Source organism: Accipiter gentilis, chromosome 14 (genome assembly GCF_929443795.1).
Source record: "Accipiter gentilis chromosome 14, bAccGen1.1, whole genome shotgun sequence".
Classification (NCBI taxonomy): Eukaryota; Metazoa; Chordata; class Aves; order Accipitriformes; family Accipitridae; genus Astur; species Astur gentilis.
In genome coordinates this window covers 14,587,004-14,605,757 of record NC_064893.1, presented here as the reverse complement: position 1 = coordinate 14,605,757, position 18,754 = coordinate 14,587,004, and the positions used below count along the sequence as shown (strand labels likewise).

Genomic DNA, 18,754 nt, shown 5'->3' with positions numbered 1-18,754 from the left:
CCTCTGCCCCCCGCTCGCCTCCGCGCACCGCGCAGCACCCGCCGAGGGGCTGCTGACCACCGCGGCGGCAATTAAGGGGCTTCGCCCTCCTCCTCCTCCTCCTCCTCCTCCCCTTAGGCCGTCCGCGCTGCTCTCCCAAAATAAAAACTGTGGGGATTTTGTGTGTTTTGCCTTTTTTTCCCACCCACCCTCCCCGCCCCAAACGCGCTTCTAGAAAGAGAGCCTTACCTCCCGGATTTGGTGATGATCATCTCGGTGCCCAGTTCGTGAAACTTGTCCCAGAGCTCTTTGGTCTCCAGGCTGCAGGAAATTTTGGCCATCTCCTCGCTGGGGATGATGGGGGTGGTGGGGATGAGGGGCTCGGTGCACAGGGACGAAGGGCTGGTGCTAAAATCCCCGTGAGGGTCCAGGCTGGATAAGTCACTCAAAGCCTGGGCGCAAGAGGATTTCTCAACGAATTGTTCTGCAGGGTTTGGGGTTTTTTGTTGGTTTGTCGTTTGTGGTTTTTTTAGGAAAAAAAAAAAAAAAAGAGAGAGGGGATTCAGCCAGGACGAGAAAAACTGTTTTCCCCCCCCCCCAAAAAAGGGGGGTGTGCGGGGTGTGCATTTGTCGCTCAGCTGCCCTCCCCGCCCCCCGCCCCAGCACACCCGCAGATCCGCGCTCTTTTTTAGGCGTCAGCTCATCGTTTGAGGACGAGGGTGGCGATTCTGGCAGATGCGCCCGGAGCGGCCCCTCTCGCCGGAGAGAGATGCCCGGAGCGGGGCTGGCGGGGAGCAGCGCGGCCCTGGCCGCAGCGTCGCCCGGCTATTGCTCCGCTCCGCGGGGCGCGGAGGGGCAAGGCGGACCCTACGCGCTGTGCCCCCCTCCCCCCCCGTTAAGCGAGGGTCTGCCACGGAAAGGTCGCTCTTCCTCATTAAAACGGGAGCGCTCGGCTCCGGGGCGGGGGGAGCTGAGGAGGGCCGGGCTCACGCTGGGGGACAACGGGCGGCTGCTCCTCAATCTCGCCGCTGGCAGAGAGCGTACGGCAGAAGGAGCCCCAGCGCGGCCGCGCAGGCTCCGCGCTTCCTCCGCGGGGACGGGAGTTCCTCACAAGTAATTCCACGGCGGGTGCGGGGTCACCCGCCCGCAAAGCCGGCTCTGCCCTCTCTCCCAGCTGGTTTGCTGAGGCCGAACACACTCCGTTGGAGAACCAGGCTCCGGGGGAAGCCGCCGGCGGCCACCCAAACTTGCGCGGGTGCGGTAGCTACCGCCGGCGCTCGCCCATTACCCGCCAAGCCCCGCTCCCCGCAAACCTCGGGAGGCTTTGGGGGCTTCAGCGGCTTCTCTGGGAATTTCAGCCGGAAGACGGGAGGGAGCAAGAGCTGCGGGGAGGGCGGGGGGCGGGGGGGGCTCTGCCCCGGCCCCGCGCTACGATACCGGGGGATGCGGCGACGGATCCGCCGCCCGGCGCCAGCGAACGCGGGGTGGGCGAGCGCGCCCTGCCCCTGCGGAGAAAGATCGCGCCCACATCTCTGGCTAATAAAAGCCGAGTTACAGGCAGTCGTTTCCCTCCGATTTCTAATTGAACGGCGTGGGGGGATGAGTTGGGGAAAAAAAAAAAGAAAAAGTTAAATTAATCGAACGACCGTTTTCAGGGAAAAAAAAAAAAAAAAAAAAAAAAAAGAAGAAGAAGAAGAGGAAAACTAGCTGCGTTTAACATAAAACCGTGTAAACGTGTCAAACCGGAATAGTGCAACATTCCCGGCCTACGTTATCGTCTAGACCGAAAAATAAAGTTTACAATGAATCCCTGGACTATGTGAAATCTATCGAGTCAGTTGATTTGAGGGAGCAGACGCTGAGAGCGCTGCCTTTTCTAAATTCTTATACGCTTGAATATAACCTTGTTCATCGGCGCCCTGAAAGCTGAATACATTATTATTATTATTTTAGTTCTCCGCGAACTCTTGGGCACATGCAAGGACCACAAGCCGCAGAAATTGGGCGGGGGAAGAGGTTTTTTTTAAAAAGCCTTCGCGAACCTGAGTCGAGGCGACTGAATAGAAGCGAAATCGCTTACCCGAAAATCGCGAGGAATTACTACAAACATCCCCTCGGTCGGTGTCGAGTGAAACAGTCTATATGAGCCTACATCAAGTAGCTGTGGAGCCAAGGGATTTTTAGGTCTACGTACCCGTTTTACTACTCCTGGTAAGCCAGAATAAGATTCTCTTATTTGACTTCAAAAATGTAGGCGATTTGCAAGAAACACCGGAGAGGTTCATTTCACACCAGCGAAGAGAAACGTAACTAGCTTAGGGTGTGAGGTTATGCTACGAATGGCGAAGCTGGATAAATAAACGGCGTCACTTAAGCCGGAGGAATTTAGAAAATGGTTTAAGTCATAAACAGCCTCGCCTGAAAACGACGGTGGGTAACGAGGAGAGTTAACTGGTTTTCGCCGTGCGGTTTTGGGTTTTTTTTGTTTTAGTTTGGGGGGTTTTGGTGTTGGGTTGTTTTTTTTTTCCTTCTGCAGGGGAAACCTGTGGGCAAGGGGAGGAACCCGCCGCTGCCTGCCCCGGCTGCCGGAGCTCGGAGGAGGGTGAGCCCTCCGCCCTCCACCGACACCGGCGGTCACCCCCATCCCCAACTCACCCAGCGGCTTGATGGTGCTTTCGGGGGACTCCTTGTCCTTGGAGCTGCCGCTCGACATCAGGGCGGCGATGGAGAAGGCGTTGGCCCGGGAGGAGAGCTGCGGCTTGGGGGGCGGCGTGTACTCCATGGCCACCCGGCGGAGAAGGCTCGGCTCGGCTCGGCTCGGCTCGTACCGGGGGTAGCGGAGCGGGGTTACCGGGCAGGAAGGGAGGCGCTCTGCGCCCGGCGCCGCGCGCTCCCCCGCCTTAACGCGGGGCCGCGGAGATCCTATCGGCCGGCGGCCAATCGGCGGCGGGACACGTCAAGGGCCCCGGTCCGGCCGCGGAGGAGGGGGCGGAGGCGAGGAGGAGGAGGAGGAGGAGGAAGAAGAAGAAGAAGAGGAGGAGGAAGAAGAAGAAGAAGAGGAGGAGGAGGAGGAGGAGGAAGAAGAAGAAGAAGAAGAAGAGGAGGAGGAGGAGGAGGAGGAGGAGGAGGAGGAGGAAAAGGAGGGGGCTCTGCCCGCCCGCGGGGTGGGCAGGGGGGCGGCCGGCCCTCGGACGGGCTCTCCGACGCCGCTCCCGCCTTCGGGCAACCCAGCCCCGTGCCCCGCCGAGGCCCCGGCGGCGGTTTGGGGTGCCCCCCGCCCCCCCCCCCCCCCGCGCTCCTCTAAGCCCTTTTGGGGAAAGAAGGGGGGGGCACAGGGCCGGGGATGCTCCCGAGAAGGTCCCTGGGCTATTCGCTTTGTCGAGGCAAGAATCAATGGAGAGATGGTTGAAAGGAGGAAAAGACGTTGTTGGGTTTTTTTCTGGTGCGTGTGTCCATTTTCTGCTTTAAATTCAAATTTTAAAAGACGGCAACTTTTTAAAGCAGCCGTTTCCGTCGTTGTGTGCCTTCTGCTGGGACAGAAGGCTCTTGAAGGCTGACGGTGCGCTTGGTTTTCCCGCTCCGGCTCCCAAATATTGTCGTCCCAACCAGGCGCCCTCGACCCCGCCGCCTCCCGGTGAGACCCTCGCCGGGTTCCCGTCCCAGCCAAGCCAGCGTGGGCCACTGACTGCACCGATTTCTTCAACTCCGTCTCCATCGGCTCCGCCAAACTAAGCCGTATTGACCAAGCACATAAGACGGAGAGAAAACCAGGACGGGCTGATGGTGTCAACGAACAGATTATTCCCAGGCAGGGATTTAAGGAGGTTGCTCACTCGTCCTCTTTTCAACGCACTGTGTGGGCATCCTCCCATGAGTAAAAAAGCGGGGAATTTTACTAAGTCCTTTAAATAAAAAGAGGACTGAAAATATTCGCTCCCTAAAACGACTCAAGAGGACACGCAAACTTGTCACTAAAGTTCCAACTCCTAAACCTAGAACAGAATCCGAGGGGCTTTTAATACGCAGGCTTGTGCCAAGAGACGTGCTGCTGGACTACCCGCGGTCAGGTCCAGATGTGTGCCACTCCTGTCCCTGCTGAACTTTATTAATTAAAACGGAGAAACAATTATTTGGGTTACCCTTGATCGCCAGTGAAGTGGGCAACACGAGATATCGCTTTGAAACGAGCGAGAACCAACCGCGGTTTGCCCTTCTATTACCTGAATTTACTAATAGGTGGAATATATAGATAGAGTAGAATAGAACAGAACAGAATAGAATATATATATATATATATATATATTCTACCACAAACAGGGCGTGCATACTTAGAAGCGCCCGAAGTGTTTGGCAGAGGGCTGAGGATTTCAGTGCGGCCCGCGGTGGTCTGGGGGCCCGGTCTTGCCCAAGGTGTAAGCCGGGGGAGGGGGGCACAGAGGAAGAGCCCCGCCAGCCCCCTCCCCGGCCGGGGAGCCAGGAGACCCTGCAACCGCAAGGTCAGCTCAGGAAACATCGCCTCTTGCCACAGAGAAAACAAGACGAACGATTCTCCCGACATCAATCCCGACACAAAAAAAAAAAAAAAAAAAAAAAAAAAACCAAAACCCAAAAGCCAAAAAAACACCAAACAAACAAGAACAACCAAAAAACCCCCACCAGAACAAAAAAAACCCCAAAACCAAACCAAACAAAAAGTCCTCAAACTGCTTTACTCCTTTACTCCGAGGGACATCCCTCTTTTTAACAGCCCGGTTTCCCTGCGGGACAGCCCCGCTCGTGGGGCCGCTCCCGGCGTACGAGGGGCGGCGGGACGGGGGTCCCGGGGGTCCCGGCCCTGAGCTCCCTCGGCCCTACCTGAAAAGCAGAGTCCGGCCTGCCTGAAAAGAAAGACAAGGGAGGGTACAAAACCTGGGAATTACTCTCTTCACCCTTCCTGTGTTGGGGGGGAATGCCTAAGTCCCCTTTGCTTTCCTACCTCCTCTATGCGCAGTGGAAATACGGATAATAGAAAAGCCAAGCTCCCGTCAAAGTAACGGAGCGGATCCTGAAAAAAACCCACAGAGAAACCCTCCAAAACCCCTCTCCCTTTCCCCCTGCTTATCTCTCCCCTCCGCCCCCCCTCCCCGAGCAGCCAGGTCGTAACATACCTGTCCCTAGCAGGGGCTGCCCCCGGCGTGCCCGGCCCGTCGGAGTTCGGGGCGGGGGGGGAATATTTCGGTGCTGACCGTGCCTGGCTGAAAAACACCGACAAGTGTGTGTGTGGGGGGGGTGCCGTGGAGCGGGGACGGCGTTGGCAATCACCTCCGGGCAAGGGGTTGCTCCCCTGGGAGAGGGACCGCCCTTGGGGACGTGTGGATCCCTGCTCGTACCTTGGAGATGAAATACCAGGGAGGAAAGAAACCGGGGGGCTTCGTTTGGTTTTATTTTAAACAGGGGCCGTCCACACGGGACGGCTCTTCTTTGCTCAGTTGAGTCATGCAATTCTTCGCTCTGTCCCACGAGAATCTTTATTTCCTTAGTTTCCCCTCGCTCCGCCTCCGATAAGGAAATGAGTCTTGTCTAGACGTCCAGAGCCCCCCCTCCCCCCCCCCGCCACCTCCTCTCTCGTGGGCAATGAACGGGACTCGGCTCCGGCCGCCTCATCTTCGCTGCCTCTCCCTCCCCCGCCGGGTCCAAGCCGGGGAGACACGCTGATCCGCTGACCCGAGTGGGGAAGGGCGGGGGAGAGCCCAGCTCCCCCGGGCTGCTCTGCCGCCCCTGCCCGTGCCCCTCCCCGGGGATGGGAGCGGGGGGCTTTCAGAGGCGGGGGGGTGTGTGTCCCACTACTACCCCAGAGCTCTTGGTCCCCGCTTCTCTTTCCCAACCGAGAGGATGTAACTAATAAGCACCCACCCACCCAGCGCGCCCTTCCCGGGGGATGCCAGCCGGAGCAGCCGGTCCCCGCCGCAGCCGGGCATAGGGGGGCTGTCCCCGCCGCCGAGGGCAGGGTGACAAACCCTGCTGCACCCCAGCAGGGCGGTTGCCTTGTATGAACCCGTTTAAATTAAATCCTCCCTTATTTTTTTATCCGTATAGAAGGGACACGCCGTCTACAGCGCAGAGTTTGTTTTCTATCTAGCAAGTCCATGTGTTTGTCGCTAGTGCCAGTCTGGCACGGCAGAGCTGTTTCATTAGGCTTCATTATGCTTTGAAATTACCTTTTTCCCCCACCTTCTTCTGCCTAAAAAGCTCCTTGCTCTCTTTCGCTCTGGCAAAAACCAGCGTGCGGGCAATCGCTGGGAGGAATCGCTGCGTCCCTCGGTGCGCTCGTTCCGTTACCAGCTTTAATCAGGAATAGATCTCAATTTCACCGTCAGGTTTTTAAAACACCCCCCCCCCCCCCCAACCTCTTTTTGATCCCTGAAAAGCAAAAAGTGAAAAGCTGATCCCGTGAAAACGACGAACACCGCTTCTTCCCGGCCCTTTTCTCACCTAGCCAAAATCACGACGAGAAGGAGACAGGAGGGGCAGAAAGCTGCAGAAACCCGCCAGGAAACCTCCCGAGCAGGGGGGGGATAATTTCATGTGACGCTTTGCTTGGGTGACATGAGCTCCGACCCTGCGCTCTTTTTCGCGTCCGCGCAGCGCCCCGCGGCCCCCCCCCCCCCCGCCCCCGACGGGCGGGGTGTGCGGAAAGGGGCTCAGACCGGGCGGGGGACCACGCTCAGTTTTTAAGCAACTGTTTCGCGCAGCGATGGAGGGGCGACCGCTTTTTTTTTCCTCGCAAAAGCCCCCTACGCCGCAGAGACAAATCTGTACGCAGCCCCGCCGTGGGATCCAAGGCGGGGGGGGGGGGGGGGGGGTGTTGAGTGGTGTTGGCTGCGCCCCAAAACCGACCCCGACTGCTGTTTAATTAGAGAGGAGCCTACGGGTGCGGGGTGCCGCTGCCGAGCCCCTCCGTGCTGCCTTCCCACCCCAACCCGCTTCTCGCCCGGTGCTGCCCGGAGCCGGTGCCCGACCATTCATCCCTCACAGCCCGCCGCAACGGATAACCCTGCGGGTCGGCTTTTGGCTTGAACGCACACCCGCCTGGGGAGGGGAGGAGTTAAAATCTTTTTCTTATTATTATGATTTATTTTTTTTCTTCTCGTAGATGGAAACAGCTTGTCCTATGTAAAGAATCGTGGTAATTCGCTCGGGCAGGGTGGCAAGAGCGGCCGTTCACGTCTTGCGAGCGCATCGCTACTTTACAAAGCGATGGCTGCGGGGCTCCCTGGCTCTGCTCCTCTGCAAGATTACGCGGTCATCAGCTCTGCTTTCAGGCTTTTTTCGTCCTCTGCTGCACATAATTGTATTGCCGGATTCACCCTCTTTTTGCGCTCCCCGGTTTCGAAGCAAGCCCCGTTCCCAGCGCTATTTCTTCTAGGCAGAAGCCCAGGTACCCGAGATCCACTTTCACAACAAAAACATCTCAATGTCACCTACACCGAGAAGGTAGTTTATGGGAGCAAAATGCGAGGCATTTTAAACCCATTAGGCATCTCCCAGATGCAAATCCAATGGTGGAAAGGGAAAGGGTCTATTAAGACCCGAGGGCTGGCAATTAGATTATAGTCCAATTGCCAGTGGATAATGTGCTAAAAGCTTTCCCACTTAGTGTAACTCCTCACTGAAAATTATTCACACTTTGCAGGCTGCTGCACTCCTGAACGGGAGACGGCTTTGTCCATGGAGAGAGCGAACGGCCGGGCGTAGCTCAACCCACAGACACGGACAGACACACACACGCAGGAGGATCATTAAACACATCCATCCTGATCCAAAACCATAAAGCGAATCTGCTTCTGGTGCAAGCTTCCGAGCGCACGCACAGGCGCTACAAATGTGCGCGTATGGATGCATCCATAGGCGTATAAACACCTAGTCTAACTTGCCATACTGTATATACATCGGCGCCTCAGCTGGATACGATTAAACTTTAACTCCCCTTTCATGTGCAGAAAATACACTGTATTTTCCATATAAACCTAAAGTTTACGCTTAATGGGAGCGATGACATTTTTATTTTTAAAAAAATCCGAGCCTGAGCACTTCACCGATTTTATTTTAAAACACCCCCCACCCCCCACCCCCGGTTTAAAATCGTCGCTAGAAGCTGAGGGTTTGTACTCCTAACGCTCTGCACCAAGCAATGCAAGACTCCGGATCTGATAATTTAATTAAAATATTGAAAAAACCCCACACTTTAGGGTTTTCAGATCGAGAAAACTGCAACGAACGCAGGAAATGTTCTTTTTCTGTCCCCCGTGTCCCCCCCCGTCCCCCCCCCCCCCCCATGAGCACCCCGACTATCCACGAAGGTCCTTATCCAAGGAAGGCAAATTACATCTCCCGGGGGCGGGCAGCACATTTTAGCCAGCCGGCTTGGTTTTCCCGAGTGCAGGCAGAAAACGGGCAGGGGATGAGGGGTTTGCGACCGTCGATGCTGTGCCTGTCCCCGCAGGGGTGTGGGGGGGTTGGGGGTGTGTTCCCCTGCCCCGGGGAGGGCGGGGGGAGCCTCCCTCCCCCCCTCCCGGCGGGGACAGGCGCTTGCATCCCTGGGAAGGGGATGCTCCACTGCGGGGTGGGGGGGAGTCTGTCCTGGACCGGAGGGGGGTGTCCAGGACAAGGTTGGGCTCCCCATGGCGAGATAGGGTAGGGAGAGGCAGTAGGGCCTTCCTGCCTTTGTGCAGCGAGGGACCTCTGCCCCCTTTCACATCACATGTACCAGAAGTCACAAGCCTTTTTTTTTTTTTTTTTTTTTTTTTTAAGTTAAAAAAAAAATAATTAAAAATTCATTAACACGCAAGGTCGTCTCGCTCAGCTTTTGCAACATCATTTAATTGAAAACCAAACTGAAACAACTCATCCCCACCAGCACCCAGAACAGGCAAGACCTGTGCAACGCAGCACCCGCCTGCGGTGACCAAGCACCCACTTTGGATTTGGGGGTTTAAAACAGTAGTCAGCAATGTTACGAAAACCCACGTGATCTTTAACACTTTGTTTTTATACATTCATTTCATGGTCAATTTCAAACCAAGGTCCTTAAGAGCCCTTCCACCTGTTTTGCAGAGTTAGAGGAAATATGCATTGAATTAACTGGCAGAAGTAAGCAGAAAAGCTGGCATGTTGGAGGAATGGATAGATAGGTTCAGAAAAGCCCCTTCACAGGTCTTTAAAGTAAATCAGAGAATACAAAATCTTCTGTTTACAGTCGAGATACTTTGTCAAAGGGGTCTGTGTTTCAATGGCTTGTGAAAGGATCTGTTTCTCTACACTAAAAGCATTTTTAATTTCTTTACCCACAAAGCATTTCAGAACGCTCTTCAAAATCTTATAAATCATAAAATGTGACTTGCTTACTTAGTGAACAGGAATATTATTCAACATGAAAAATATGTGCATCTAGGTATACGTATCTATACATATACATCTGCAGCACCATACATTTAAACTTGCCTAGTGGTGCTTTTCTTAGCTGCCTCCCATGAATCAATACAAGCAACCCGCAATCTGCCATCGTGCAACATTTACTGTAAGCTGAACCCACTGCTTTGGACCAATATTTTAGTGGAAAAGAAGACTTCTGTATTTCAGTGCTCGTTTGAAAGATGTAAAAATGGTGTCAATGATGTGGAAGGTGTTTGCTGAAGCATCTGAAAAATCTCTCCTAGTTCCTGAGTTTTGAAGTCTCACGGAAGTTGTCATGTCCTGACAGGCATACGTACGCTTGTCTATTTGTTTGTCCTAGAGATAGGACCAAGCTCCTTCTTGACTTCCAACTTCAAGGTGGAAGTCAAGATGCAGTTCCTGGCAGACTGCAACATTGCGATGGCTCCCTCTCCTTTGATCAGGTACAGCAGTCCTTCTGAAATTTGGGGCTTGCAGTTTCCAGGTTAGCTGTTCCTGCAGTTGTTTGTTGGTTGAAGCAAATCTCTGCCTACCGAGTGAAATGATTGTGCAGTGGGACTGCTCGGAAAATGTACTCGAGCTCCTGAAACAATAATTTTTTTTTAAGTGAACCTGTTTTAATTTAATTTTCTTCCAGGCCTTCTTGCCTTTTTCCATATTTCATATTTAATCTTCAAAAAACTATTTAATAGATCAGCACTTTTGAGCTTTATTAAGCAACTGGAATTTAAATGTCTTTCGTTTACTGTTTAAAAATGTTTGAAAATTGCATATTTAAGAGATATTAATAAACAATACATTGCCAATTAAAAGTATTTAGAACAAATTCAGCTAAATAAAAGTCTCAAGGAGCATTTTTTGGTAAAAAAAAATAATAATCAGACTTTACACGGCACTCAATCTCAAGATGATCACATGCACATTATGAGAAAGGGCAATTTTTTCCCTCAACTTTTGCAGGCCTTGGATTGGTAGGAGAATTTCAGAGTTGCCTGTAATGGCGATATGAAAATAGGAATAGCGGGAAGCGTGGGGAAGGACAGAAACCTCAAGACCTAAGAAAAAACATTTTCTGGCAAATGCTAAAACTTTTTTTTTTTTAAATAGAAAAGTCTCTGGTTTTGGGTCTCCGGTTTGAGATGTCTTGGGTGTTACTTACTTCATCGAGATTTATAGTTCCTCGACACTTCTTTTGTTGTGTCCAAAGTTTTGTCCCAAAATATCCAAAGCTAAGAACCTAAAATTAGAGACTGCCTTTGAAACTGCTGACCTCTGCATATTTTCCCTCTGTGAACATACAGCAGTAGGAATACGCCCAAAGACAACGAGTTTTGCTTTGAGGGCCGGTGGTAGAAAGAATTAAAAAAAGACTATCAGCCATTTTCCAAAAACTTCCGTAGCAGATGCTTTTCCATTTTTGCTCAGTGATGCATCTACATTTTGTGTCTCACATCTCTTCTGGTAGACGTAAAGGAAAATGGTTGTTTAAAAAAAAAACCAAAAACAGAAAAAAGAAAACAAGGAGATATAAGGTGAATGTAGAACAAAGATTTCATTTCTGGCCTAGTGAGCTCGGCAAGTGAGAAGAAGCGTCGTGATTTACAACTCTCCCAGATCATACAGAGCAGCTTGTAATAAAGTGAGTTAAATGGTCCGGGAGCAGCACTGCTCTGCTGTCACCAAGAAACTGCTCTAGCAGCCTTCTGCTGCCTGAAACCTTACAGCCATGATTGCAGAAACCTAGCGCGCGCAGATAGGGCCGTGCTGCCAGACCCATCAGGCACCGCAGACGGGGCTGCCAGATATTTCTGGCTTATTTCCACACTGTAAGGATGGAGGGAGAAGCATTCCCACACCGTGGCGTGGTGAAAGGCATCGCTTTTGCTTATTTTAACAGTATGGGGAACAGGATTGGGGGTGTTCTGGCATGAAAAGGATTTTTATTTTTTTTTTTTTTAAGCCTACAATTTTGAAAGTATTCAGGATTAGGGCTTGGAAAACATATTTCAGTACCCATAACATACCGCTCATTTATCTGGCAACGGTTAAGCTTGTAGAGGGAAACTAAGCTTATTTGAAATAACGTGGCTGTAAATAACATTGGGGGAAAGCAATTCACAAGTTTATGTAATTCTCGGCATACGCTCTGCTGGAAGGCTGGCACCGAAAGGGTTTTAATTTCAGCAGCGTGAAGACAACCATACAAGCTAAGCCCTTCCTGCCCTGCCCACACGGGTTTGCAGAAGAAGCCAGCTTGCTTCCATTAGTTATATCAAAGCGAGGAAACCAATCAACCTGGAATTTGCACCATAAAATGTGGCTAAAAGCCAGGTAGGTTGCCATCAGCTTTCAGGCGATCAGAGGCGAAAATCTGGCCCCTTTAAAGTTAACAGTTCATTTAGTGTGGATCAGAGAAGAACTTGAACTAATACTTCAGTTCAACCCTACCAAGCCTCTCAGGGATTTTTAGGCTGGTTTTAGAACTTAACTTGTTGACTGTAGTACAGTATTCATGGTTGATCTTAAAGCTTTCAGGAATAATGATTGTGTTGATGAAAATATAAATCAATTAGGCTTCTCGGTGACATAGAAATTAACATTTCCCCACGACAGATGTGAGATTATAATGGTTTATATTTAATATAAAAGAATGCATAGGTTTTGCTAGTGAACAACATTTATAATCTTGTAGTGCCCAAACCTGTTTATTTAAAATATGGCTAAATGAGAGAAACTAATGTGTTAGCTTCAAGCCTTCTTACAGGATACAAAGCTGGGCTGCGTTTTTTGAGATACTGGAAAGGTTTACAAAATTCAACAGAATTGTGATGCTGTTATTGTGAAACATGGATGAAGCAAACATAACTGAATCCATTGAATAATATTTTGCTGTACATGTTGACTAAATAACCAATAAATATAATCATAGATACAGTTCATAAATGCCAATGTAAATTGGGTATTTTAGGGGTAAAACCAACAGGAAGTATAAAGGCGTACACCCAGCTCCTTTCCACCAAAAAAGAGACACCACTTACTTCCTATGCTCCATCTTATTTTTTCCATGGCAGAGAAATCACCTGTCCTAGGCTTTTATTTTGACGATTCTTTGGTACACAAGGATTGAACGACATTTGCAGTCCAGTGTGCTCACTTGGCCCAGCATGAGGAAGGTAAAGAGGGGAGCTCTTCAAAGACTGCCAGGCAGAAGGGACTCCTCTTGTGCAAGGCAGCCATCAGGGGAGGAAGACGGCATACGCGACCCTCCACCCATCGCTGGCCTGCCCCTACCCCTGCCGCTGCCGAGGCTGCAAGGTCTTTGGAGCAGGAATTGGCCTTTCTGTATGTCCATAGTTACCCAATACAGCCGAATCCCACCGCAATGTAGTTGATGATTAGTAGCAAGGGCAGCCCTGAGTGATGCTAGTAGTTGATTACCTTCCTCGTCTTCACCCCTAGCCGCTGCTGAGGTTGGGGCTAAGCCTAGCCCAGTTAAGCCAGTGACTTAGTTTGCCTCCATGGTAGTGTCTTAAATTTGGGGTTAAACACTTTCTCTTTTTCTCTTTAAGAGACCTTTTTTTGGTGAAGGGATTGATGAAAATCAGCCTGAAGCCATAGGCTGTAATTCCATCTGTACGTGGAGTCAAAGTAAAAAAAATATTTGTCAAATAATAAATCCCTTTCATTAATTGCAACATTTTTCCATTAATGGAAGTTATTATTTAAAATCAGTTAGAATAATATATTTAAAGTTAAAAACATACTTTACGTTGTCACATTTCGGCAAGTTAAGTATTTGACCGAAAGCTTAGGTCTCACACAAGTTGAAATGAGTGGGATCTCCTTAAAAGTCCACGGCATAGCCCTTTCTTATATACTTAAGTCTATACTCCTCTTTCTTTCACAGGACCTCTTGAGCAAGTATGGAGTACAGAACTTCATCGTGCATCTTTCAAAGACAGCTGCCAAAGGACTGTACAAGAAATAAAGTTTTAATACATTTTTCTTTCTAGCACCAGGAATGCTATGAGTGTCGGTGCTAAGACAAACCTTGTCTCTCAGGTTTGAAACACCTGAATGTAAGTGATCCTGTGGAAAGTGATATTTACCTTTATAGAATGCACAAAATACTAAAACTGTTCACTGTGATTAGTGTGGGTATCCTTAAAAGGCCTAGAATAAATGACAAGCGAAAAGAAAATTCCCTTTAGCCTACGAGAATGAATTATATGGATTTACTAAGCAGATAGTAAAACTGAGGCTGGCACTGTAAAGAAAGGTAATGGTGTACAGTAGGCTGTCATGGTGTACAGTAGGCTGTAGCAGAGGTGAGGGAGGGGAAAGCCCGGACATAATTTAGCGAGCACTTTGAAACAGGTATTTTATATCAAAAAGGGAAACCCAAGGTTAATTCTGGCAAAAGAAACATATATCTTTGACACTTGGTAATGGAAAGAAAATTAAGACCAAAGGGTTGAGAGAAAGAAGATTTGGTGCTAAGTCCCAGGGCTGGAAATACTTGCTGGGAAAAAAAGAGTGGCTTAAGCGCAGCTAAACTTTTACAGTTGTAATGACAGCTTTGTACCTCAGCTGATGGCTCCACCCTTCCTTGGCAATGCCGTATCTGCTCTTGATCAGTACAAGATGGTAACTAGGACATGAAACTGGACTTTACTAGTCGTAGACTCTAGCTCAGAATTGCAACTGCTCTATGTTGCTGCTTTGCTTTGCCCAAAACCAAGTGCGCTGATGCCAGCCTGATGTGTAAGAGCCTTTGGAGTTCACTGATTAAAAGCGCCATATAGAGAGCTGGTATTAGTACCGCTTGTAAAACAGGGCATTTGGAAGACAGCTTGATTCGTAGACTCTGTCTGAGCTTTCACAAAGGAGAAGATAGAGTCTATTCTTAAAGCTGGTGTTGCCACTCACTAACAGCTGATGACACTACTGTATTCAATTAGGTCAGATTTCAGAGAGCATTTTAAAATATTTTTGTTATCAAAGCAACCAATATTTGAACCCTTTCTTTCCTAAGTTCAGTTTCAAGGGTTGTGAGCCTTTTGCACTGGTGTGTTCCTAGGGACTGGGAAGAGTACTTCTATGTTTAACATGCACGTATGTTTTCAGCAAAAGAAAGGCTGTATGAAATCTGTCACTTAATATTTGCAACCTGCATGGTATCCTTTTCTTCAGTTTGACAGGAGAGATTATGCCCACAAATAAACATTCCCAATAGTATATTTGGGCTCTCACCGCTTGGCATCTGTCAAACAACTTGCCATCAGCTTTCTAAAATTGACAGTTTCAGTAGATTTCTGCTAAATGTTGAAAAATAGTTTCACTGACCTCTTCTCTATTGAAGATTCAGACACCAGCTGAGGCAGCTGTCCAGTTTGCAGTATGATACAAGAGAAGAGGAATTAACCCAACGGCAATTGAATTTGGAAATGTCTTTAGAGAAGCCACCGACTGCTGCAGGAAAGGGAGTATTACTTAGATCTGCTGTCACTAAAATGGATGACATGTGCTAATCTACAGTGACCGATCCCTCTCTGCTGTGTGACCTGAGCACTGGAGGACTGAACGGGTACAGACTACAGCCACAAGCACAACACAATGGTCACCATTATTTTGCTGATCTTCTCCACTAAAACCAGAGCATATACAGTTTCGAATAACATGTTAACCTTGGTATTTCTTGTCTGTCTCTAGACGGTGCTCTTTTGCCTGAAAATTTGTGTCTGTTGTGCTTTCAGTGGCTTTCAGTGATGGTGGAATGACAGGGCAGCATGCGCTTGTCCCACCGACAGCGGTGCAGATGAGGGCTGGAGAAGCAGACACTGCACAGATAGTGGGATTTCTAATGTATCCCTGCCGCTTACCCTGTTTTATTTCTGTTGACACAAGTGCGTGTTCTTAAAGCTGCATCATGCTGAAGGCTGGAGACCCACCTGTCATGGGAATGAGGGCTTTCACAGGAAATCGGGAACCAAAAGAACCAACTTTTGAGTGCATCTGAAGTGCATAAGTGAGAACTGCATGGGCTACAGGTGTAGAGAAGGGAGTCTGTACACACAGAGAAAAAAAGGAAGCGTTCGCCCTTTTGAAAGCCATCTTTTCTCTTTCCTGTCTTGTCTTAAACAAAAGAATTTTCAGTTTATTCAAGCACTGCCTAGGTCATCTGAATGCTATCTCATGGCCATCACTGGCAGCCTACAGTCCTTGACATCTGTAATTCACTTTGGTTCTCATTTTACTTTTAAATGTTTTTTTAAAGAAAACCAAGCTCTGCTGTGAAATGCCAGCTCTCTCGCAGAGCACATAAGCTTTGAGGTAAAGCTGAAACAACGCCACATTCACCCCCAGATCCAGAGGAGTTAATAAACAGTGATCATTCTGCAATGCTCTTCCTGCCGTGTGTCACTGTTTTATACTCTGAAGCCGCTGTTTAGCTGGAGCTTTGCTAACACCCAGAGTTACTGGTGAACTTAGCTCAGCTGTCCGCAGGAAACATGCCATACACTATCTAGCAGACGGGGTCATTTCAGCAGTTAACCATATTCCTGAACTGAATTCTTGGTATCTTAAAATAACCTCTCCTCAGAGCCATAAATCAAGGGCGAAGGGTTGCAACAAACTCTTTTGCAGCCAAACTAAGAGTGAATTATACTCACAGGCTGTCCGTAACCTGGTCACATTTTCTCCGTTGACCCATACGATTGACACCAGAAGCTGCGGTTCCTTGCTAGGCTCTTTACCTAGCTCCTTGCAACATGCCCATCACTTTTATCCCCTCACCTCTGTTTCTTAAACAGGTAGTGGGGACATAAAACCTACTTATCATCATCTGTCCCTAGTAAAGAAGAGGCAGGCCTGACCAAAGCACTGGTACTCTGAATCTCCTGGGGAGGGGTGGGAGGAAGGGACATGAGAGACATAAGAGAGCTGTTGAAACTTAAGGACACTGGTGCAGGCTTTTCCTGTGAAAGGAAAGACTTCATAGCTGGCTCTGCATATGGAACCCAGATTTTACAAAAGCTGGGTTCCCATCTTCAGAAGAGAGACAGAAACCAGATTTACTATCTGTTCAGCAGACTTTATATTAATGTGCCACACTGATACCAAATAACTTTAGACGGGTCTAGGTGTGGTCCTCTTTGAAGGCTTATGGGGAAGCTCCTAACAAGCTTGTTTAGCTATCCAAGTGCCAGGGACTGGAAGAGGCTTAAGCTATTATATATGAGATAGTAGTACATGCAACACAGCTAAAGTTAATTTTACTCCCTCTGGTATAATTTGAATTTACCAATTTTTTAATTTTTTTTTTTTTTTTAACAGACGTTTATGACAAATGAAACAATTGCATAAACCTGTGTAATCAAAGCAAGGAAGAACATGTCAGGTCTCACAAAACTCTGTGTTGGGAACCTGGACTCGCTTCCTAGGCTTGAGGAACAAGCCTACTAATACATCTACCCCATATTGGGTTTACTGAGGACCAGGCCATTCCTCTATGATGCAATGGAGCAGGCAGTATGTGCAAATTTAGGTACGATTTCTCAAGAGCATGTATTGAACGGGACATAAAGAAAAGAAATACTTTGCATAAACTAACAGAATCTGTGAATGCTGGTCACCCATGCTTTGTCAGCAATTACCTAATAAGAAAGAGAACCAAGCCATGCTGTGATTCTTCCATCAGTGGAGGCATAAAGAGAATCTCTGCCTCCTATATTAGTCCATCTATATGCACAAAACAAGTATACATTTAATATCATTGACATCCTATCCTTATTTTTAAGTGAAATTGAAATTGGCCGAGTAGTTCAGAAGTTTTGTTGGAGGAGGGGTGGGATGGACAGACAGACAGAATTGTTTTAGCCTTGTTTCCTTAAGGAAGCCAGTTTTAAGAAACAGGCAACTAGCATTGTTTCCCTCATGGTAATATGCCAATGACAAAACATATCTGTTTTGTGTTTTATAAACAAAGACAGTGCTTTGGGGCCAAAAAACTATGGAAGAGACATTAAGGTGTCTTGCAAACTGCCCGTGTGTTCAGTGCTGAAGATGAAGGTCCTGCAGGTGACTCATTCCATTAGATCTCCCTCAATTAAAAGAGATACTTAAAGCAAATTGCAGAGGGGCCACGTCAGATGAGGGTAGGAAGACGCAAAAAGCAAGAGACCCCTTGGGCAGGCCAAGAGGAGAAATCCTGGCTGCTACTTCCTCCTTGTTTCATATCCTGCACTTCTGGGGAGGCAAACAGGCAGCATTAATAAGGTAAGATCACAGCACTTCAGGAACTTTCCCTGCTTTTTGCAGCTTGACTAGCATCTGGTTAAAAAAAAAAAAAAAGATAATGAAATACTGTAGAAGTGGGAATATTTTGCCCTTCACAGCAGTGAAGAAACCCATATAACTTATCTAATATGTCAGCAGATTGTTAGCAGCAGACATGACCCCGGTTGGGTGGGTACTGCATCTATGCAGAAGTATAATGGTACAGAGAGGAACATAATGAGAACCAGGCTGAGCTGCAGCATGGCTCACACGGAGAAAGGCTTTCTCTGCAGTCACTGCGATGCGTCAAGGAAGTGGAGCCTTTTGTGAGTCAGCAGCATTGCTAGTGTTCCTTCAGAGTGACACTGCTGAAATGGCTAACAGACCTGAACCAGAGCTGTAAAGGATGAAAAAGACACTATTATATCATCTGAAACCTTCCCATGCAAATGATGGGAAGGCTTGACTCGCTCTCTGGTTTCAAATGAAGCTTTAGAGCATTTGGGAACAGAATCTGCTGTTTCTTTTCCTCCTCACAGAGTCCTCAGATCTTGTGCAGAGCAGCAAATGCTGTTATACACTGAGCAAGGAGAGTGAGCAGAAAAGTAAAGATGGTTTTGGACAACTAGTCTGTTAATTAAAGTACTGCTTGCAGGGCTGGGGGAACTGCAGATAAAGCACCAGGGAAACAGTCACCAGTTCATCATCATATGACAGGCATCTTTGACATGTAACATACTATTGTCCTGCTGTTCTCTTTCCCCCTCAGTTCTTGTCCATCACTAAGTATGTGCAAGACTTGCCACCATGGCCATTTCTCCACATTTGTGCTCTAATGGCAGTAGATTTTGGCAGTGTTCATTAGTGCGGGTTCATTAGTGGGCCCTGTGCCCAATCCTGTGCAGTCTATTGCATTGCTGAAGCACCAGCTAGTAGAAGCAGCATGCAAAAAAGATGATCAGAGCTGTAAGGTGAACAAATATTGGGTACTGCCCATACTTTTTTCACACTTCAACCAATGTCTTCAACCAGCACGGGAAGGCAACAGTGTGCCATGTAAAAT

At 48.7% G+C, this 18,754-nt stretch overlaps 1 protein-coding gene across 1 annotated transcript in view; it reads right to left on the bottom strand.

Annotated features, from left to right (window-relative positions):
* TBX20 (T-box transcription factor 20) overlaps positions 1–2,934 on the bottom strand; it is a 40,463-nt gene extending 37,529 nt beyond the window's left edge. Inside the window, exons 1-2 of the mRNA XM_049816314.1 lie at positions 2,635–2,934; positions 229–463 (exon numbers count right to left, since the gene is read on the bottom strand). Coding sequence (XP_049672271.1) covers positions 229–463; positions 2,635–2,761 — 362 coding nt within the window. The 5' untranslated portion in view covers positions 2,762–2,934. The remainder of the gene's footprint in view (positions 1–228; positions 464–2,634) is intronic.
* Between the last annotated feature and the right edge of the window lie 15,820 nt (positions 2,935–18,754).